General features: G+C 33.8%; 1 protein-coding gene across 1 annotated transcript in view; it reads left to right on the plus strand.

Annotated features, from left to right (window-relative positions):
• Positions 1 to 23,337, plus strand: part of AP1AR (adaptor related protein complex 1 associated regulatory protein) — a 38,401-nt gene extending 15,064 nt beyond the window's left edge. The window contains exons 2-10 of the mRNA XM_045799143.2: positions 7,192 to 7,240; positions 9,040 to 9,066; positions 11,829 to 11,854; positions 15,042 to 15,138; positions 16,306 to 16,404; positions 18,449 to 18,507; positions 19,185 to 19,258; positions 20,188 to 20,316; positions 21,890 to 23,337. Coding sequence (XP_045655099.1) covers positions 7,192 to 7,240; positions 9,040 to 9,066; positions 11,829 to 11,854; positions 15,042 to 15,138; positions 16,306 to 16,404; positions 18,449 to 18,507; positions 19,185 to 19,258; positions 20,188 to 20,316; positions 21,890 to 22,155 — 826 coding nt within the window. The 3' untranslated portion in view covers positions 22,156 to 23,337. The remainder of the gene's footprint in view (positions 1 to 7,191; positions 7,241 to 9,039; positions 9,067 to 11,828; positions 11,855 to 15,041; positions 15,139 to 16,305; positions 16,405 to 18,448; positions 18,508 to 19,184; positions 19,259 to 20,187; positions 20,317 to 21,889) is intronic.
• Positions 23,338 to 23,393: the final 56 nt, after the last annotated feature.

Below are 23,393 nucleotides of genomic sequence, written 5' to 3' on the forward strand. Positions count from 1 at the left end.
ATGTTCACTCCTCCAAAAATCTCTGGTCTGTATGAGCTTGGGAGTTTTCTCTTGGAGTTTTATTGTTAAAAATGAAATGAATTTGAGATTCATTAGCTTTAGTGGAGAGTTACAAATATGAGAACAGATAATATGGTTTTTAGCTGCCTATTTTTTTAAGCAGTTATGTTTACATAATGAAAAATCTTAAATTGTTCTGTACTGATTTACTTCAATTTTTTTAGTGAAATTAGGGAACTTTGTACAACATGACCCACTTATATGCTAACAATAGTTCTACAAAAGTAGGATGGCTATTCTTTATTTTTAGATTCTTAAGAAGTTAAAGTATTAGACCAGATTTTCTTATAATTTTAAATGTCATCAGGTTTATTTACCCCTAATATTTAGTGAAGAACTTTTTATGAATAGTAAAGCAAATGCTTTATGAGTAATACTAAAAGCATGTATGTAAGCAGTGTTACGTATAAAATCTGCATACATTTAGATCCTAAGCTGCACATATAGTATTGGAACATGCAGATCAGTGTTTTCAACTGAAGAACTATGATCAATTGAACTTGGATGGAGGAGGAATTGATCATGGATATATGTTGAAAAGAGCTTAGTTATTGGAGTTAGATCATTTTACTTTTTTTGTGTTTTTTGGTTGGTTGGTTTGTTTGGTACTAAAGTCTTTAAAAGCCAGTATCTATTTGAAATATTCATACAGAATTTTTAATTCAGACTAGCCACATTTCAGGTGCTCGATAGCCACACCTGGCTAGTGGCTACCATATTGAACAGTGCAGATCTGCAAGATTACAGCACCTCGTAGAAATATTGTAGAAATGTATATAAAAATACATGTAAAAACTAAGTTCATTAAAAAAAAAACAAAACACCAAAGCCTAAGTTCATACATGCATTATAGTACCTGGCCCGTTAGCACTCAATGAATGTTCATCTGTTTTTGCTCTGCATTACAGTAATAGCTTATTATGCTTTGGTTTTTATAACATTATGTATACTGGGAAGCTTCAAGTCAATAAAACATTTTTTTCAAATTCAAGAAAGCAAAATGTTATTTCTCTAAACAAAGTAATCAAGAGTCAGGCCTTTGGAATAGACATTGCTACTTTTAATCATTTTGTTTTTAATCTTTCCTTCTAAGATTTAACTTTGATCAAAGATTGTTGAAAGTGTAGTTTAATCAGTTGATACCGAATTTCTGGTTTTAGACTGATCCAGTTTCTTTTTATCTCATTTTCCTCTGTTCTTTTTTAATGGTGCCACTTATACACAACTAAAACTTCATTCTTGAGGAAAATACTCTCAGCTAGGACCTATGTGCTGTAATGAAATATTACTGCACAGGACTTGGGAGACCTGAATAAGACAAGTCCTGTGGTTTTTCCTATGGCTAATTCTGTTGTTCCATTAACACATAGTAATTTTGTTTGAACAATCACGTAGGTGATTTCTCCTTGTCCCACACTCCTGCCCCCAGCTTTCGCCAGGAGAATGGCCAGCAATCCCTGTACCGACGGATGAAAGATTACTCCAGACTTTGCTGTGAAAGAAGGCAAGGGGGTCAATGCTCAGAGAGGAAGACCCTTTGCCCTTCTTTGCTCCCACTTTTATTGGTCTTTCAGGATAATCACAAATCCTTATCACTGTTTCTCAAGCATGTGACCTGTGACAAGGGGTCTTACTGGAACTAGAAGGATCTGTTTATGGGAAAGATACAATATGCTAATCTGCGTGTTCTACAAGTTCTGCTAAACATAGCCTGAGGGACAATGCCTACATATCTTCGATCACAGGGCAGCTGTTTGGGCTAACAAAGCTTCGGTGAAGTTAACTTTCCCTGCAGAATTCCTTTGACAGAGTGGTCGCGCAGACCTCAGCATTCCAAAGGTCTACGCCCTTCTCCGAAACCTTCCCTCGCTGCCAGTGAAAGATTTTTGTTACATTTTAGCAAGCCAAGTGTTATGGCTGATTCCATGTTCTACATTAGCCCCAACAAGCTTTATTGGGTCAAATAGAGAAAACCAGAAGGCATATTTGGTAATTAAAAATGTGAAATATAACTGTCCAGGAACTGCACAGTACTTGTATCTTCAGTTAAGGACATTCTTTCACTGTGAGTGAAGAATAATGGGGTGGAATTTCTTAGTATAGATAGAGAAAAAATTAGTTAGGCGATTCAAATAATCCATCACCTGGGAGCACTGCCTACCACTGGAGCCAGACAGATCAGTTCCTTGAACCAGGGACTCTTCTACAGATAGGCTTTGGATTAACTCTGCTAACATTTGGTTCTCTGCTTCTGGTACTTCCATCTCCTCTACTTTAACATATTCTTTTAGATGTTAACTACTTCTCTTTACTTAAATCTCAAAACCCAGGAGCCATTCTTTAAGGTAATTTAGCTTGTCAAGGTGCATTAATGGTATATTGCTTTTATAATTTTAATTTTTGTTTCTTGTATTTCTACTTTTTGGGATATAACTCATTCTTCCTCTCCCAGGAATAACCTATACTTCTGTTTCTCCATAGTGATGGGAAGTAAAATTCTTAGAAACAATAGCCATGTGTATGTATTAGTAATAACATGAGGCAGATGTATGGGAGAGGAAAAATTGCTGGCATTGCATCTTTGTTTACAGAAAACCTTCCTTGAGATAGGAAAAAAAAAACAAAGATGAATTTCCTGGGTTTGAAGCCAAGAAGAAAAGAGTGGTGTTCTTAAAGATCTGGAATTGAGAAGTAGCCCCAGCGTTAATTACAGAAAGTATAAGGGGGTTTTGGACTGGTGTTTATCTTACTGTGCTAGACTTGGAATTTGAATAGAGGACTCACATCCAGCCTCTTACCTATGCGTGGATGTCAAGCTTAAGGCATCTAAAAACACCAGTCCACTCCTTTCCTAGCCTTTTTCATCTTAGTAAATGGCAACTTCTCATTCTCCTAGTTGTTCCGGACAAAAACTTAGGATACATCCTTGATTCTTCCTTTTTAGATACACTCCTACAACTAATTCATCCGCAAATTCTGTCATTCATTTCTTCAGATCTGGTTCTTACAACCTCAACTTGATGATCCAAGCTACCATCATTTCTCTGTTGTACCATTACAAAAGATTCCTAACTGGCCTCTTTCAGTTTATATCAGATAGTCTGTTCAGGATCTTCCAGTGAAGTTCTTATACAGCTAATAGGTTCTTAAAGAATGGTAGATTTAGAAAATCATGATTTTGTACCATATCGTGAAATAATGGAGCTAAGCAATGATTAGCAGTGGATGCTGAAACCATTTGGTAAAAGAGTGATGGGAAGCTTTATAATGGATGAAGTACGCTGACCATACCTGAACCTACAGATCATTCTTAGCGTCAGTAAAAGTAAGGCAGACAAAAATAAAATTCCTCATAATTTGGTTCAATACCAAGTACCACATATGAAGGGTTCTTGCCTTAAAAAAAAAAAACTGCACTCAGTTTAAATCAAATTGTCAGTACATAGGAAATACAGAGAATAGAGGAAGAAAACAACACCAAGAGAAAAAAAAGTCAGCCAAACCTAGGAAGTGAGAAATTCTACAGGACAAATGACACAATTTCTCCAACAAATCAGGGCATGAAAAAAGGTGATGGTGCAACAAGGAGGGCTGTTACAGACTAAAAGAGGTTTACGGGTCCCAACAAGCAAATGCAGTGTGTAGACCTTGTTGGAAATCTGATTCGACCAAATCATGTATAGAAAGATAGGGAGATTGAAATACAGACTGGCTATTAGATAATATTAAGAAATGGTTTTTAATTTTGTTAGGTGGTAATGTGGCTAGGTTGAAAAAAAAGGTTCTTAATAAATAGAGATTAACTGAAGTAAGGGTAAGATAACATGTCTGGGATTTGCTTTAAGATACTCTACCAAAACAAAAGAAGGGAGTTGTAGGAGTAAGATTGGGAAAATGGTAACTTTTTAAGTAGGGTGATGCATACAAGGAGGTTTATGATGCTTTCCTCTCTACTTGGTGTGTATTTGAAAATTTTCATAATAACAGCTTAAAAAAAAAAGTGAATGTGGAAGACTGAAATCTCTTCTGTGAATTCTCAACTATTGAGAATAAACTCCAAAACCCTTCCCATGGCCAACAAAGGCCCAAAGACCCTGGCTGTTTCTCAGACCTTATCTCTCTCCTCCACTCCAGCCAGTCAGGTCCCCCACTTACTTAGAGTATGCCAAGCACAATTTTGCCTCATAGCTTTTGTGTTTGTCTATCTTCTCAGAATTCTTTTCCTCCAGTTATCTAGCTAGCTGACTTTGTCATAGCCTTGGGAGCCTTTGTTCCAATTTTGCTTTAACAGAAAGACCTGCCCGACTACACTATATAAAATAACTTCCCTCTCCTGGTCACTATTTTTGCTTACTCTGAGGTATTTATTTTTTCATAGCATTTCCCACCACCTGATCATTTATGTATTTGCTTATTGTGATTCATTCCCAAGAATCTTAGCTGCAAGGTGGCAGGTTTTTTTACCTGTTTTATTGACAGTTGTATTGCCAGCACTTTAGAGCTGTGCCAGGCACTTAGTTAGGTATTCAATAAATATTTATGAAACAAAAATATAAACACTTGAGGCCACATTTAATAAACAAGTACTTTTTTCCCTTCTCCTCCATTGTTCTGCTTACCTTTCACTTGTATTTTCATCTATACCTAGAAGTAAGTAGGAGAGAATTGCCAAGAGGCTCACTCCTTACTCTAGAACAAAACTGTGAGGTAGAAAATACAAAACATCAGGGCAGTGTATTACAGGAAACACTGAAAAAGTTATATTCCAAATTATTGGGATTTTAAGTGTCCAACAATACGAAAAGCTTTTAGTTTTAATTTCTTTCATTTACTGCTTAAGTAATGGAGAGCTCTGTGAAATCTGAAATGCTCCTTTCAAACAGCTGGCTTTCTAATTACTTTTAAAATGTGTATCAACTTCGTTTCAGATAAATCCCAGGATAAAGCTCTTCTAATAAAAAATGTTGCCCCTGAGTTTGCCAAATTGAGTATTTACTTTAATCTATTAATATAATTTTGGCATTTATTATAGTAGGAGCCAATATATGCCCTTTGTGAATAATAAGATCTCAATCTAGTCTATCTAAAAAAGGAAAGCTTAAATATTTTTTCACTTACTGTGCTTTTCTGTTTAACTTCCATTTCAATTGTTTTAGTTTTTTGTTTTTGTTTTTTTTCTGTTTGTTCTTTTGCCATTCTATCATATAGACTCATGTTTATTTATTGGTCAGGACTTTGGTTTTGGGGACAGAAATCCAGATCAAGCTATCTTAGGCAAAAGGTAGAATTTCTTTTAAGGATACTAGGTTTCTCAACTACTAACCAAACCATGGGCAAAGTAGGGATGTAGCTGGTTCTTAGGGATGACGTCAACACTGTCAGAACATCGTTTGATTGATTTCAATCCTCTCTTTGCAGATTTTCAGAAACTTAACTCCTAGCACCACCCTAGAGCTCTCAGGAAAATATTATCTCTCTTTTTCCATATATCCCTGAATCAATCAAATGAGGTCTGGGGGTTGGCTATGATCTAGTTTGGTCAGATAATCAGACAGAGTCATGCAAGACCATGATCATCCTTACTGTAGTTAGATGTGGATAAAAGGGACAGAAAAGTGAGACATTTACCATAGCCAACACCTTGGATTTCTAAGACCAGACATGTATCCGTGTATAATTGGAATAGAACACAGTGCTCTGCCATCTAATATAAATGTAGTGCAATAATTACTTCCCTTGGTTTGTACCACTTGGCTTGAGGTTTTGCTTCAGCAGTGAAGTCACTCTGATGGTTTATACTGAGATACTTAGTATTACTGAACTTTATTTCATTATTCAGCTACATCATTCAGTAAACCTGGAAGAAGAAATAGATTAATCAGAGACAGATTTCTTCATTCAGGGAAGAGAGTGATGGTTATAGGGAGAGAACATATAGTACTTTAAGCATGAATCCTAATGCCAGAACACAGTGCAATTTGAAGGCTCAACTCATTTCTGTTTTTGTCTGAGAAATTGGGAAATAGAAGAGTGGGACAACTAGATGCTTATAGAATTAAGGGTATTTTGTTTGTACTAGATATGTTCCATAAATTATTAGATTCGTGAAATGACATTACTAAGTCCTCTGTTTTTTACTAATGATCTCTTAATGCGCAATAAAACTGCTTTGCATCTGTTAGTAAATAAAGATTGTACTAAAAATCAGACCTACGATTTCATTGTTCTTTTTGTTCTTTATAACAATAAAAAGGTAATCATGTTAATATAGCATTCGCTTTCACTAAACCTGTATGCCCCTCCACACATACCTATACACATAATACTCACAAAGCATTCTGAACTGTCCTAAACCTCGGGATTCTTCTCATCTCTTGAAGGGGTATTTCCAAAGATACTGACACATCAGGAACCCTCAGTGTGACTTTTGATCTCTGTGGGGGCATGAAGTCCTTTCCTCCATCAATTTAAGCAGCTATAACAGGAACCACATTATAAGTTAAAGTCTTATAATCTCTTGGCACTTCCAGTAGTAAAGTTTGGGTGCTTCTGCCCTATAACCAACTTTCTTACTATAATAGAGAACCTAGAGTTAATAGAGGGTGGACATGTCTTTGGAGCAGCTCTAACAGAGGAGCTTCTTATCTGATTACATGTAAATTTCACTAATAGGCACAGAAGAGAATGATTAAAATTTGTATGGGCATGGAAAGAATAAAAAGCACCTACCTTTGTATAAACATGGGATTCTACCATCTAGAGATAACCACTCTTAGCATATTGGCATATATCTTTTCAGATTTTTGTTGTTTTGCATATGTTTAAGAAAATTGGAAACATACTCTCACATTATTTCACATGTCAGTATTTTAACGGGATACTTTCCTTGATACAGTAAAAATAATGAGATAAATTTTAAAACTTAATTGTATTCTGTTCTATGTAGTAAATACAATAAATTTATTACAGGTTTAGTAAATATCAGTAGAAAAATATTGGTTGAATACTTTTAAAATCATAACTTAGTTTGAAACTGGAAAATATTTTTATGGAAATGTTTTTATGCTATTATATTGGCTCAGTTTTAGTATTAATTGTGATTTTTTTAAGTTTTTCTGTTTTTCTTCCCAGATCCAAGTATTTTAGAACATGCTCAAGAGGTGAGCACCTAACTATAGAGGTGAGTAGAGTCACGAATCTGATTGGATGAAAGTACCTTCAGGAGGGCAGAAAGGACATTTTTCTTTTCATTAAATTTAGTATGGACTTTTTATATTTCAGTATGATTGATGCTAGTGAAGAGGGAAAGAATTGGGGTGATGAGGGGAGGGGTGAATGGGGAAAAGTTTGCAGATTAATTTCTTCTTCTAATAGAATTGTTCTTCTAATAGTGTTCTTCTAATAGAATTGCTATTTCTACTTAAGAAGTGGTGTTTTTGTTTTTGTCTTTTTTTCCACCCTGCACGATTCAGAGAGGGGGTACTCTTCTAGCAGTTACAATGGCTCAGTAGGCAGTGGTTCTAGAGATAGATGATTGGCCTGCCCCAGTAGAGAGGTGTAGAAGGATCAAAGCAGAAAGCTGATGTTAAGCAGCTCTACAATATGAATCACTGAGTTGCTTATTCTTTGTATGTAAAATAGATAATAGAATCTCTTCAGCTCCTGCTGTGTACCACCTACTCCACATACAGTTTATAAATGTCATCGACATAATTCTTAATACGGTTGTATACATAATTCTGAATACAGTTGTTGAACGGGTGGCATTCATCCCATTTTATGGGTGAGAATCAGAGGCTTAGTTAGACAGGTGATGAAGAAGTTGGGCTTTGTTACACAGCCCCTTAAGTGGCAGAACCTAATTCCAGTCCCAAGCTGCCTGGCTTCAAGGATTGAACACTGCACTTAACCGCCTTCTATGTTAAATAAGGAAGCATATAAACCAGAAACTAGTTTTTTTTTAAATCACACACAAAAAAGTTCAAGATAATTTAAATAATTTTAAGTCGTCTCTTTAAACTCTTGTCTTTCTAAAGCTTTTGAATTCATTGTTTTCTTGATCTTTAAATAATAAAAATGTTGGGGCACCTGGGTGGCGCAGTTGTTAACCGTCTGCCTTCGGCTCAGGGCGTGATCCCAGCATTCTGGGATCGAGCCCCACATCAGGCTCCTCTGCTGTGAGCCTGCTTCTTCCTCTCCCACTCCCCCTGCTTGTGTTCCCTCTCTCACTGGCTGTCTCTCTCTCTGTCAGATAAATAAATAAAATCTTTAAAAAATAATAATAATAATAATAAAAATGTTAATGGTAAAATTTTTTTCTTTCAGTGGTTATTTATCCAATTATTTATATTTAAAATACACATTTTAGTAATATAATTTAGTAGTAATGACTTTCATCCAGTCATTTTACATAATAGTGTTTATCACATCATCATCATCAAATAGTTTATGTTCCTATCTGTAGAAGGACACTGTATTTGGGAATAGTGACTACCATCTGGCAGATTTTCAGTAAATAGTTAAATGAATGAGTACATGAATAAATATAAACATTATAAGATAAATTATTATTTGGGTATCTTCGAAGTCCCTGTTTCTTGAGTAAATTCTCCTTCTTATGACATTAAATTTGTTCTGAACTCAAATGGAAACTGGTAGTGTGGGTTTAAAACACCCATATGAAGTAATCCAGGTGAAAGTTTTAATTTATAAGTTTTAAAAAATTTCTGATTTATGATGAAAATTGTTGTAATTCTCCTTTTTTTCATATAAAATTATAAGTAACGGTATATGCTTATCTTGGCTATCTTACCAGATTGTTGGATATATCAAATGAACTAGTGTATAAAGGGACACATGACTCAAATATCTTAAAAATATAAAGGTATATTATTTTCAAAGTGAAAAAAGTGAGTTTTTTCTGAGATATGTACCTTAGACAAATATCCCTCCTAACACTTAACTTTCTTGTTCTTTCAGTTTGAGAATCTAGTAGAAAGTGATGAAGTAAGTATTTCCACAATAGTACAAAACCCATATTTGTTTTCATGAGTCATCTCATTAATTCTAGGAATTATTTTTTAAAAATTTTCTTTTCTTTTCTTTTAGAATTTTTATCTTTTGGTTTTTATTTTTACTTTTTAGGTTCTTATGTCCTTTTACTAATTTATATTAGCATATAATTAAGAATTTTCTCATATATAATATATTTTATATATATGGCATATATAGTTTTATATATTAGTTTCATGTATTATATATATGTAAGTGTGTGTGTGTGTGTATTTATATATAATATTGTAAAGCATGCTGTAGAACTCAAGGAACTTTAAAAAGGGATATTTCTAACCTCTTGCCATTAGGTAGGTAAAATTCCTCAACAATCCAGGATAGATCCGTTCTTTAACCATAGTTTTCATAGATATCTCAGGGTGGAATTTATACATGTCCATTCTACAATCACCTACTGATGCTAGCCAATATCTTTTTTAACAGTTATTCTTTTTGTTGATTTTTTGTATTTCATCTCATCTAAAACTTAAATGTAAGATGCATTCCAAGTACAGATATATGAAAATAGGAAAAAAATACGGTTTAGAATTAGCGAAATGCAGTGCATATTTCTAATGCACTGGTTATAGTTAGAAGAGTTTTGGTCTGTGACATAAGTTTCAGCTTCACTAAACTCATTATATGAGTTTGTACAAGTTACTGAGCCCCCCTTGGGCCTGCTTTATACAACTCTAAAATGAGTTCTACTGGAGGAACACTGCAAGCTCTGGATTTTGTCACTTTTTGTTTCCTAAGGAAAGAGGAAAATGTATCAAACAAATTTAAATTGTTTTTTAGCCCAACGTTTCCCATAGTGTGTACAGAATACTAGTCTCAGAATGTAAATTAGCACATTAAAGCTTCTAAGAAGAACTATTAAAGAAACTGTTAAGGAACTGTTAAGAAAATTATTTAAACCTATTCAGCTTAGCATTTCCCAAATTAATTTGGGTATAAATCCTTTTTTAAAACAATAATACTGGGGTGCCTGGGTGGCGCAGTCATGAAGCATCTGCCTTTGGCTCAGGGCATGATCCCTGCATTCTGGGATTGAGCCCCACATCAGGCTCCTCCGCTAGGAGCCTGCTTCATCCTCTCCCACTCCCCCTGCTTGTGTTCCCTCTCTCGCTGGCTGTCTCTCTGTCAACTAAATAAATAAAATCTTTAAAAACAAAAACAATAATACATATTTATTTTCATCTGGTAGAACACATTTGAAAAACTAGCTTAGCCTTTTGTTTCCCAGTAAAATTTCTGCCAAATATTTTAATGTTTCCTAGAACCTAATTTCTTTTCCATTTCAAAGGTCACTTTAATTCCATGTATTTTTTAAAACAAGTGTAAGCAAACACTTAATATAATATTTTTAAAGTTTCCAAACTTTAGAAGTGCTAAATGTAAGAGTTCTTTCAACCTTTATTGTTGTTCATCCCAGCATCACACTGCTTTTTAAAAGAATATGGTTCCATGTATTTTCCTAAGGTGTTTTTTGTTTGGTTGAGTTTTTTTGTTTGCTTTCATTTTTTTCTAGCCAGTCTTTTCCTCTTTCATGTCATATTTTGTGTTTGGTTTAGTTGAACATCATCTTGTTTTGTTGCTATTTCCTATCATTTGGAATTTTATTCCTGCTGTTACTTGACCATATATTTTAACTATCACATATGAATAGCTTAAGTGTGTAAGAAAGATATATAAATCCAAATCAGTCTTGAAAGTAGTTATGGTTTACTTTGGAGAAAAAAAATAGGTAATTTCATAACCATGTGAAAAAAACCAAAAACAATTGATTCTCATTACTTGTGGTAGTTATGTCCTATAAAGTTGCCATAAAAGATGAATTAATGAATACCAACTGGAACATTACTCTCAGGGGGAATAGAGAGTTAGATTCCTGTAAGCTAGTCGCAACATTTTCATCAACCAGTCAGTAAATTACCTTGTTGTAGGTGTCTGTTTGACAACTCATTTTAATAAATATTATTGATTCATTAACTTTGAATAGCACTGTAATTCATGCCCGAACCGAAGGCTGTCCAACACACACATTTTCTCCCTAAGTCTTGCTCCAGCCTCCTTGGGACTAGGAACATTAGATAGCACTTCAATACCACACATGGGAGTCATTTTAAACAGTGAAATCACCAACAAAAAAGCACAAACATGCAAAAAACATGGTACTCAATAGACTGTAAAGAGGATAGTATGAGAACTGAAACAAGAAGGCAGAGCATCACCATGTCCTACCTCCACTGGGAATATGCATTTTGGGCAACTCAAAGTTTTTGCTGTTATGTGGAAGTCTGTTCATGATCACAAAAGCACAGTGATTATTAGTTTTGATGTTACACGGGTGAATTTGCAAATATTGAATCTATAAATAATGAGGATCAACTGTAAATGATGAGGGCATAGAAGATATGTTGTCTAGTACCTTCCTGACCCCTGAAGTTCATTTGGTATTGAACATATATTTGTTAGAAAAAATTAAGAAATGTACAATAACTAGTTGGTATGTAATTAAGCTAGATAATAAGTTTTGCTTTTGAGAAATAGTAAAATTTTAAAGCTTTTTGTTTAAGACACTTTTAATAATAAAATTTGTTTATTATGATACAATAGATAAGCAGAAAATATTTTGATTACATAAAACTTTTATTGACTTGCCTTACATAGAATTCAACTAGTGAAATGTCTTTAATTGTTTAATTTTTATACAGGGGGAAAGCCCAGGAAGCAGTCATAGGTAAGGCTTTTTTTTTTTTAAATGTCTCTGTGAAACATGAAAAGCTCTCTAAGAATCAAGGCTCTGTCATTTGCTTGTTTTGAGGCATTGAATTAGTTTACATTTCAGGACCATAGTTTTCTCTTTCTATAAGTTTGAGGCAAATAATAACACCTCAAAGTATTGTTTGAACGTTAAGGAATTTAAGGTACATAGGTACCTAGTGCTCTCCTATTGAACCTAAGTCATATTTTTTTTAGTTTTTTAAAAAAGTATTTAATATCAATAAATACATTTCCTTGAATTTTTAAAATATTATCCCCCTTTTCCTTCCTCATGACATTCTAAAACTTGTTTTACTAACAGGTTAACTAGAACCTTGATACTCTAATTTATTTAAGGAGCCTTTTTAGATTCTCTTGAAATTATATGAGCTACTTGAAAAAGAACCATCTGTCTTTAACTTGGAAGTTCTTAGTATCAAGAGAATATTTTCATACACTGTTTCATATTTTTAATTTATATTCTTTACCTTTTTTAGTTTAGCAAACATTTATTAGGCAGTTATGTGGCACTGTGCTAGGCACTGGAATTAAAAAATCAAACATGTTTCTCTGCATTAGAAGAAACAATATCCTGGTCTGGAAGGTAGTTTGTGTAAATGACTAATTGCGACACAAGATGGAAAAACAGATTAAATAGCAGTTGTAAAATATGCATGGAAAACCTAAAGAAGAGACCATTTGCCCAAAATGTGTGAGAAGAGGTGTGTCCAGGTAGACTTCTTTAAGGAGATGACACTTAGGTTGATCCTGGAAGTATTGGCTAGTGATAACTATCCAGAGGAGGAGAGCATTTCAGACAGAAGAAATTGCATGAACAAAGTGGGTTGACTGAAAAGAGGCACAAGAGGATTTTGTGGAGGGATGGATATGTTTGTATCTTGCTTTGTGTGGCAGTTACACAAGTGTATACAATTGTCAAAACTTAACTGAATGCTTAAAATTTGCATTTTATTTTATTTTATTTTATTTAAGTTATACCTCAAAAAAAAGGGAAAAAAATTAAAAACAAAACAAAACCCTACGCAGAAGTTAGGGCTAGAGGAACAGAAGTAGGAGACATTACCTTATACTGGTGGTTAAAACCATGATAATTATCAAGATCACCTACCTGAGATTGGAAACAGAAGGAAGTGGGGTGCTTGGAGCATGGAGAGAGAGCAGCGGTCTCAGGATTGAATAGGCAAATACTATAAGAGGATTTTGAAGACAACCAAGACTCAGTGAACAAAAAGAAGTAATAGAGCGTAGAAAGCCAACGCCAACTGGCAGACAGATAGAATGGAGAGAATGGCCAACACTGTTGCATCAAACTGAAGTCAAAAGATAAGACTCAAAAGTGTCTATTCTGTTTGACAACATAGAAGCCACCTTTGTTAGAGTTATTAGGGACGAAAGCAAAGGTAGACTGCCATGAGGTAATGAGAGAATGGAAGATAAGGACAAAGAAGGTAAGATAAGCACAGCAGTTAAAAGCAAGGAGCTAGACTACTTGGATTCAGATCCTGGCTTTGTCACATATTATATGACTTACTTGGACATAATCTGTCTTCATCTCATTTCCTTCATGTGTATTATCTCTATATTCAACTGATAGTGTTGGTGTGAGGATTAAAATTAGTTAATATGTGTAAAGCACATGGAAGAGAGCCTGACACAGTAAGTGCTAGATGCACTATCAGTATACATTCAGTTTCAAAAATTTTAGCGGAAATAGGAAGGAGAGAGGAAGTAGCTAAAGATAAATATAGATCAAATGAAGGTTTTTCCTTTTTTCTCCTTTTTCTCTTTCTTCCTTCCTCCCTTCACACGGAAGAGAGGTGAAGACAGATAAAAAAGAGTAGGCTAAGATGAAAGAGAGGTGCTAATTGACAGAGCAATGTCCCAGAGAATTCCCTGGAGTAGGGGAGCAAAGGTGGTATCAGTGGTGAATGAATCAAGAGTATAAGTGTAGCAGATGACCTTGAACAAGTTAAGGAATGCCACCTCTTCAGAGGATGGTGGGAAGGATAGAGAAGATAGACTTAAATAAGAAGAGTGGAAAGAAGTCAAAGGAGTTGCTGGTTGGTTCCCCATGTCTCAGAGTGGGGTGGAATTCACTTCTAAGAGAAAAGAGTTTGAATGAGGAACTTAGAGTACTTGAAGATTTGAAGTAGTTAGCTTAGGATGTGAGAGAGAGTTGACCATGTCTGAGAAAAGAGTTATTGCTAATGTTAGATTTTCTCTAGCAGCTCTTAGGAGAAAGGGCTAATCATGGAATTGATCCAAGGTCAGAAAGTAAGCTGGGTGAATAAGGTATCATGATAGGAGTGCAAGAAGGTGAGTATGTTGGTAAGAAAGTACTTCAGATTTGCCATGGTGTCCACATTGGTTGTATGTGAAGTGTGGCAAGGTAATTAGGATAGATAGACAGGGAGAAAAGGGAAGGATCAAGAAGGGCCTGGAGTGGCCAGAGTGATTGAGCAGTATAAATAGGAGGGTGGTGGGTATGTGAGTTAGGGGTTCCAGAATGGTAAAAGGGCTATCACACCATAGCGTACTGAAGTTTATACTTTATGGTGAACATTTTAGGATATGGTCAGATGGCTGAAGCAGAGACAGAGTGAAGGTAAATGGAGTCCACATTTCTTAAAAATGGTTGTAGTGCTAAAAAATACTCTGATAATATATCATCCATTCAACGTATATACCAAGTTATAGCAAGTGTTAGATATATGCCTTTTTACTCTTTTTTTAAAATAATTTTTATTTTGTTATATTAGTCACCATACAGTACATCCCCAGTTTTTGACGCAATGTTCCTTGATTCATTATTTGCGTATAACACCTAGTGCACCATGCAATATGTGCCCTCCTTAATACCCATCACCGGCCTATCCCAATTCCCTACCCTCCTCCCCTCTGAAGCCCTCAGTTTGTTTCCCAGAGTCCACAGTCTCTCATGGTTCATTCCCCCTTCTGTTTACCCCCCCCTTCATTTGCCTTTTTACTCTTAACCATTGAAATTATAGGATCAAATTGCTTTAACACTTTTTTCACAGTACAATTTTAGTATTTCTCTGGTTGATGAGTGTTTATTTGGACTTGTACTCATCAAAAATGTTTTTTCTTTTCTTTCCTTTTTTCTCCCTCATTTTTCTCTGTAGGCCTCTTACTGAGGAAGAAATCATCAACCTAAGAGAGAGGCATTATGATTCTATTGCTGAAAAACAGAAAGATCTTGATATGAAAATTCAAAAAGAGGTAAATAGTCTTTTTATGTTGCTTAAGTATATGTTACCATAAGACCTCTGTTTATACTATGGAGAAAGTTGTCATTAACTACTATGGTGCATATGAACAATCACTGAATCTATATTTAGATATTATACAGATGAAGATTATTTAAAAGTAAAAAAAATTCTAGTTTATTATAGTTTGTTTTATTTCAGTTTAATTTATCAGAAATCTTATGCTATCAAAAATGAAGATAATACATTCTTCTAAAAACTAATTTCTTAATTCACAAGTAGAAACTCTGGCAAGATATATGTATTTTTGTGTTTAAAACCAACTTTTAAAAAGTCTATTTCACAATAAATATCTTTTAAGTCTTTTTGTCTGTCTTGGACTTGTTTATTCTTAGTAAGTGAACCATAAACTATAATCATAAATGTTATATTTATTTTAATGTGTTTATGGGAATGGCCTGTAATTATAGTTTTGCTATTCACTAAATGGAATTAGTCATATTCTATTATAGATTTAAGAATAGTTTTTAAGTACCAATTAGTGATTTCAACAGCATTAATTTAAGCTATGCAATAGATGCTAATATTAGGCCAAAGAAAAAAATCGTTGAAATTTTATTTTTAAGTTTGATTTGACATGTAGTAGATTATCGCTAAAGCAGTTTGTATGCTATTATGAACGGCAGGAACTTAAATTTGAAAGTAATTTTTGAATAGCTTGATAATAATAAAATTCAAGACACATGTGCATCAATGAGACACGAACTTTGTGAAATTACTTCACTTTGATAGATGGTGAAGTGATGTCCTTAAAGACCTTGGACCTACGAAAGCCAAAACCATTAAACTAGTCAGGGTGATAGGCACTGGAACAATTTTTGAGAATGAAGATCACTGCATATTCTAATGGAAGAATCAGTTTTGTGTTTCTGCAAATTAAATGCTACTACTTATAATTCAACTTCTAAACAGTTCTATAATATGCTTGATATCATTTGAGTTATTTTATAAAAGGAGAAATTGAAATGAGAAATCACAAAAATTTCAATTCTGTTATGCTTTGTAGAGATCATTTATTTTTTAACAATTTATTTTTAATTTTACAAACAAACATTTTATATTTAGAGCAGTTAGACAGGTTCTGATTTTTGTTAATCCTTATTGTTTTGTTCATGTACAGTTAGCCTTACAAGAAGAGAAGTTAAGACTAGAAGAAGAAGCTTTATACGCTGCACAGCGTGAAGCAGCCAGGGCAGCAAAGCAGCGAAAGCTCTTGGAGGTGAGGGGAAAAGACCCCAACATATATCAGGGCTGCTTTTCTCCTGATTTTCTCTGACAATCTTAGTTGAGACTCTTTCCCCACACTAGTATCAGGGGCTTCTTGTTTAACAACAAATGTATTTATGTATATATTCTTAGGAATTTTAAAGGCAAATTAGCTTGTATTTAACAACTGGAAATAACATCAAAGTATATGCTTGATATTGAATGTTGTTTAGCTTTAAATTAGCAGAAACTAATTCTTATTTACCCCAAAGATGAAATGTAGTTTTCCAAAATCCAGTATTCTTTTGGAAAAATAAATATACTCTTAGGTGGAAACATTGCAAAACTAGTCTAAATATAATTTCTGCAGCATTTTTTAGTTTATTTTTGTATTTTTTAAAACAATTCCTTGAACTGCTGGAATTTCATATACTTCTTTGAATCTGGTAAGGTGGGCAATTTGCCTCATTTTCAGATATTGTATATTTTTCGTCTTTATTCTTGTGTCTTTGGGAGATTTGGAGTTTGAATCTTGAGAAATCTTTGGCATATTATCAGAGAAGGCAACAGATTTATTATATCTTGCCATGCTATATGCTAATATGGCAATACTATAATGCCAGACCACTATTAATAACAGGCATTTATGGTATTACTGTTTTAATTAGTTTACATGTTTTACTTTGTTTAATCCTCGCAACAGTCCTAGGAGATAGATAACATTTTCAATCCTCATTTTATAGATGAGGAAGCCAAGGGACAGAGATGTTAAATAACTTGCTTACGAAAAATCCTGCAGTTAATAAATGGTATACCCAGCAGTGCTTAGCCAGTTATCCTACTTAGTATCTTCCTCCATATTTGCCTATGTGAACTCTTTACTGTAATATTAACTGAAGTAGTACAAAGATCACATCACATAATAATTACTATAACTTAGAGAAACTGAAAAATCCTGTCATATTACAATGAGTTTATATGTGACCTGTGCCCTTTTTCTCTCTTTCTCCCGCTGTTCCTCTGTCATTTTGATTAATCTGTTTCAGCAGACTAATTAGATTATATGGGAGAGTGGGGGGGCGGGTTGTTTTTGTTTTTTAGTAAGTTCTAACTCATGGAAAAGTTTAAAAATTAACTCACCTATCGGAAACTGGGGATGTACTGTATGGTAACTAACATAATATAATAAAAAAACATTAAATTAAAAAAAATTAACTCACCTTCTGCTGAGAAATAAAAATATTTTTTGGCTATAATTTATATAACTTTTTACTATAATAAATTCTCTACTGCTCACCTTTTAAAGACAAAGGCATTCCATATGCAGCATCTGTTTGGGTTCTCTGAGTTTTTCCAGAGTTGTCTGAGTTTTTTCTTCACTGACTAAGTACTGATACAGGATCACATAGCAGTCTGTAAACCGTGGCACACAAAGATACACAGATATATGCAAGTTCGTTTGATTTTCACAATAGCCCTATGTGTTTGCGAGGGCAGTATTATAGCCATCCGTAATTTACAGATTAAAAAAACAAAGTAAAGGGTATGCCATGGACACACAGCTAATAACTGTCAGAGCCTTAACTAACTGACAGGTCTTCTAAATCCTTTGTTTTTATTATTTCTGATTCAGCTCAGCCATATCTTCTAGATCTTTTGTTCTATTGCTGCTTATTTCAGCCAGAATTGTACTTCATCTACTGTTTCAACTATTTTTTTCTTACCCTTGATCCTTCCAGTTATTAGAAGCTCTTAGGTGTTATAAGATGTTCAATACACCAATATATATATATATATCTGTTTTAAAATTTATTTTTTAATAACACTGTGAATATTCTGACCCCTCAAGAATTATATGCTGAAAGATTGAGAGAAATTCCAACCATAAATAAGAGGATATAGAAATGAACAGTGATATATTTAAGGGAAAAGACTTCAATAGAATACATTTTTAAAGTGGTTTTTTTTTTTAGGAACTAGAAAAAAATCTAGTTTGATTTTTTTTTTAAGTATAATTTTACAACAGAGTGATATTGTGTTGCATTATGTTTCCAAAGCAAGAAAGGCAGAGAGCTGTGCAGCGACACCATCCTTCAAACAATGGAGAATATCAGAGGTAAATAGTGAAACACACTACTTCCCTTTGTGGTAGAAAATGTAATTTCTAAAGAAAGCCCGTTCAGCTCTGGGTGTTTGTATACATATTATGTTTGTGTGTTCCCTAAAAAACGTAGACACTATCTTGTAAGAATACTGAGAATATTTGCTTTCTTTACATTGGAAAATGATCATTATTTATTTGAACTGATTTCGTTGTATTTTTAAGAGTGGTCCTATCTTCCATATAGAAAATGATGAAAACGAAAAAGAGAGAAAATGATGCAATAACACACTGAATGCTTTTAGATAAATTGCTTATGTCTTGCCTTGCTTGTTTGTGTTTTCCTTAGCACATCTCTCTTTCTTATAATAAAGTTTATGTGTGACCATTTTTTAGAAGACACATTCCAGAGTCATATTTTCCACTCATTCAGAGAACCTTATTCATGATTCGTTTTGATAAATTATGAAGATGGGCTTATTACTAAGCTTTGACTTTATTAACCAAAATCTTATCATTTTCAGTTTATTGCTAGCATTAAGAAAATTAAGACCTATTTTCATTAGGTTACTCTAATTGTATAGTAATTATAAATTTGTGTGGGTTAGACCTTCAAACTAAAACCATAAATTAACTTAAGCATGCATTATGTTGCATATATTATGAATATATTTCTTTTACTTTAATTACAGTTCAGGACCAGAAGACGACTTTGAATCCTGTTTGAGAAATATAAAGTCACAGTACGAAGTTTTTCGAAGTAGTAGTAAGTCTTTTAAAATATATGCAAAATTTTTTACTTTATGCCACAGTAAATCTAATTGGAGATCCTGGCTCTGTTTCTGCCCTTTAAATTTGTATTTTCCAGATCGGTCAGTTAACTAGTCCTTAATTATGCAATTTTATCTTTCCTTTTTATTTTTTATTTTATTTTTTTGTAAGTAGGCTCCACACCCAGCGTGGTGCACAATGTGGGGCCTAAATTCATGACCTCAAGATCAAGACCTGAGCTGAGATCAAGAGTTGAATAACCAACCGACTGAGCCAAACAATTACCCCTTATCTTTCCTTTTTAAAAAAGAGTTGGAACAAAGAAAAATCTCAGACTGTTACTATAGATCTGGATGCAGAATCGAGCACTCATTTTTCTGTTTCTACTATGGTGCTACCTCTCCCCCCTCCCAGAAAAAGGGAAGGTGGGAAGAAGTAGTACAAAAGTGTACTTACTTTACTTCTTACAAGTTGAATTATAAGATTAAAGTGTTTTTCTCTAAGTTTCAAAAGTCAGAACTCCTGTGCTTCCACTAATGGCCACTGAAAACAGACTTTCATTTTTATTTTTTCATTTATTTTTTGTCCCTCTTTGTAATTGACTATTACCTAGAGTTCCTTGTATTGGAAAAGTTTATAATTCATTTAAATTTGCATGTTTATCATGCTGCATGGCAAAAAAAGAAAGAAAAGAAAAAAGAAGGAAAAGAAAGAAAGAAGGAAAGAAAAGAAAGAAAAGAAAGAAAAAAGAGGGAAAAGGCGCTATATTGTTCCTAACAAAAACTTACCAATATGATGATTTCAGTAATTGCTTCTTATGATGTTAAAAGGATATAATAATATTTGGAGAAAGATATTATTACAAAATAAATGGTTGTGGTAGAAGAGTACAAATGACCACATTATATTTGGTGTATATTCTAGGACTCTCATCAGATGCCACAGTTTTGACACCAAATACAGAAAGCAGTTGTGATCTAATGACCAAAACTAAATCAACAAGTGGAAATGATGACAGCACATCCCTGGATCTAGAGTGGGAAGATGAAGAAGGTATTCTGTATTCACAATTTTACCTAAAAATTTTAATCCATGTTAATCTATAGAAATCTACTTGGTGGGGCGCCTGGGTGGCGCAGTCGTTAAGCGTCTGCCTTCGGCTCAGGGCGTGATCCCGGCGTTCTGGGATCGAGCCCCGCATCAGGCTCTTCCGCTATGAGCCTGCTTCTTCCTCTCCCACTCCCCCTGCTTGTGTTCCCTCTCTCGCTGGCTCTCTCTGTCTCTGTCAAAAAAATAAATAAAATCTTTAAAAAAAAAAAAAGAAATCTACTTGGTATTTTACTTTAAATTGAAAGGAGTGCAAGGCCTTAAAGAATTAGTGTAAAAATTTCTTGGCTCTTACTGTATTTGTGATTATCATTTGTTGATAAATGTTTTAGAAAGTTGCTTAATTCTTTGTGTTTCTTGAGCTTTAAAAAATAAATGTTAATTTTTCACTTTAAGGTTTCTTTAATCCCACCCATTTTATATTACTCAGTAAGAATTACTGCCCCCTTGTGATCAACCTGAAGCCGAAATTTTATTATCTTTTGGTTCATTATAAATTAGCCATTTGTTAGGGGTTTTTCTGTGTAGTACAAAAGCTTTCACATGTACATAGGCTTGACTTTTAGCAGTATGTCTTTCTAGCTGTAGTACTTTAGGTAGATTTCTTACTCTCTTTAAGCGGCAGTTTGTTCATCATAAAAAGGGAATAATAAACCTACTTTAAAGGATGATTATTCACCATTGTATACTCAGCGTCTAAAAATGCCTGGCACATAATAAGCAGTTAGTAAATATTTGAACAAATAAGCATATGAATGTGAGGATGAAATGACACATATAAAACACCCAGTACAGGTATGGCACATAGCAAGAACTCACAATTGTAGCTAAAATGTGTATATATACTTTTTAACACTATTTCACTGAATAAGGCTCAAGTTTTCATTTTCACTTTAAGAACTGGGTAATCCATGAATCATAATGGAAAACCAATTACAGAATGTAGGACTTTAAGAAAAATAGTAAGCATTAAATATTTCATAGAATTTTGAGATGGAATGGACCTTAGTCTTCTAGTTGAGCCATTCTTTTATCAATAAAGAAACAAAGATACGGGGACTTGAATAACTTTACCAAAGATTGCATAAACTTACTTAAGTCTTCTCAGCCAAACACTGTTTCCACAATCCTGTACTTATGTTATTTCATATCTGGATCCCAATCAGTAGACTTAAATAAAATTTATTTTTATTGTAGCATCTTGTTCAGTTTGAGCTAAAGCCTTTCAGATCTTTTACTTCCTGATTCTGTCATCCGCACTATCCGTATGCTAATCAGATTTGTAGATAACATGACTTTTCGAGGTTATTATTCAAGTCATTAACATAATGATTAAGGTAGAAGACAGAGCCCACCAGAAACCTTCCCTTAACAAGGCCTCCGTAGGACTGACTCTTTAAGTAAATTTACAAATCAAGTCTGATTGTTAAACAAAAACTACATTATTAAACTGTAAAGTCTTTTAATATAGCCTTTAAAATTTTCACTGAGATTTCTAATAACTCTTTCCAAATAATAGGAATGAATCGCATGCTTCCAATGAGAGAACGTTCCAAAACAGAGGAAGACATTCTCCGAGCAGCACTTAAATATAGCAGCAAGAAGACTGGAAGTAATCCTACATCAGCCTCTGATGATTCCAACGGTCTAGAGTGGGAAAATGATTTTGTTAGTGCTGAAATGGATGATAATGGCAATTCCGAGTATTCTGGATTTGTAAATCCTGTATTAGAACTGTCTGATTCTGGCATAAAGCAATCCGATGCAGATCAACAGAAACGATAGGGTAAAACTGTATGACCCTGTTTATCAGTTGTGACCAAATGTTAAAAACCAACTAGAATGTATAAATTGTTGTGCTGAGCCTTTTTGTAAGAGGGAGATAAGAAACCATGTTGTAAATGCTTATTAGAAAGGAATGGAACTGATAGGCTGTATCCGAGTTGCTTCAGAATTAAGTGCAATTTCATCATCTGCCTTCTGCTTTTCAAAAACAATGTAATGGTTCTGTCATGTTATCAGTTAAATTTATTTTAACTCTTCTTATAGCATTCCTGTTTACTATTTAGATTTTCACTTTTAAAAGTAGTTTTATTAGTTTTACTTTGAATGCTTTCTTAAGCCTATTTCAGTAGTTAACTGTGAAAATATTAAGGCGTTTTGTGTTAATTCTCAGCAGATGTGAAGGGAGCATGAAGAGGGACTGCCAGATCAGATTTATAATACTGTTCCCTTTTCCACCTTTTCCAGCATTATTTATTCCTATGACTTATTTAAATTTTATTATCTAATAGTAAGCACAATTGAATAGATGACCCTAAAGAAATGCCGAAATACCAGTTTTTTTCTACACTTACTGCATATCCTAGTATAATAATGTTGATTCAGTCTGAACAAAGGATATGATATGTTAAAATAGGGTTTCAGAGTTCAGACACTTGAAGCTGGTAATCTAAAGTAGTATTTAAAAAAATATATATGTTTAGGTTTTTCACTTCCTTTTAACATGCTGCCATTATAAATGAATATTGGCTTTAAGTTAATTGATATATTAAATTTCTAGGTGTCGTTTTTAAAAATTCTGTATTTCCAATGAATGGTCTTAGAAAGATTTTACACAGAACATATTCTCTGTGCATGATTTATTAAGAAAGGAAAACCTAAAAAGGCAATACGGGTATTTCAAAATAAAATCCTTTCTGGTGTGAAAGGATTCATTGATTTTATTAAGCTTTTCTTTGCCTTGTAATACAAGGTGCTTTAATGGGATGGAACTACGCATATCAGTATAAATAACTGCATTTGTGATATACAATGAACTCTTCTTTTCCCTAAAGTTTATGTCTCACGTTGAAAGGCCAAGGCTATAGAGCATTCCCTAATTGCTTGTCTTGATTTTGCTGAGGATTGAATATGATTTTAGTAAGCAAACTGTTTTCTGATTTTTCCTTGGTGTTTTTTTTTTTTCTTTTTTTCTTGCAGCAATGACAGTGCATGTTCTAAAAAATATAGGAAGGTCCAGA

This window comes from Ursus americanus, chromosome 13 (assembly GCF_024610735.1).
Source record: "Ursus americanus isolate L20-20 chromosome 13, mUrsAme1.1.p, whole genome shotgun sequence".
Lineage (NCBI taxonomy): Eukaryota > Metazoa > Chordata > Mammalia > Carnivora > Ursidae > Ursus > Ursus americanus.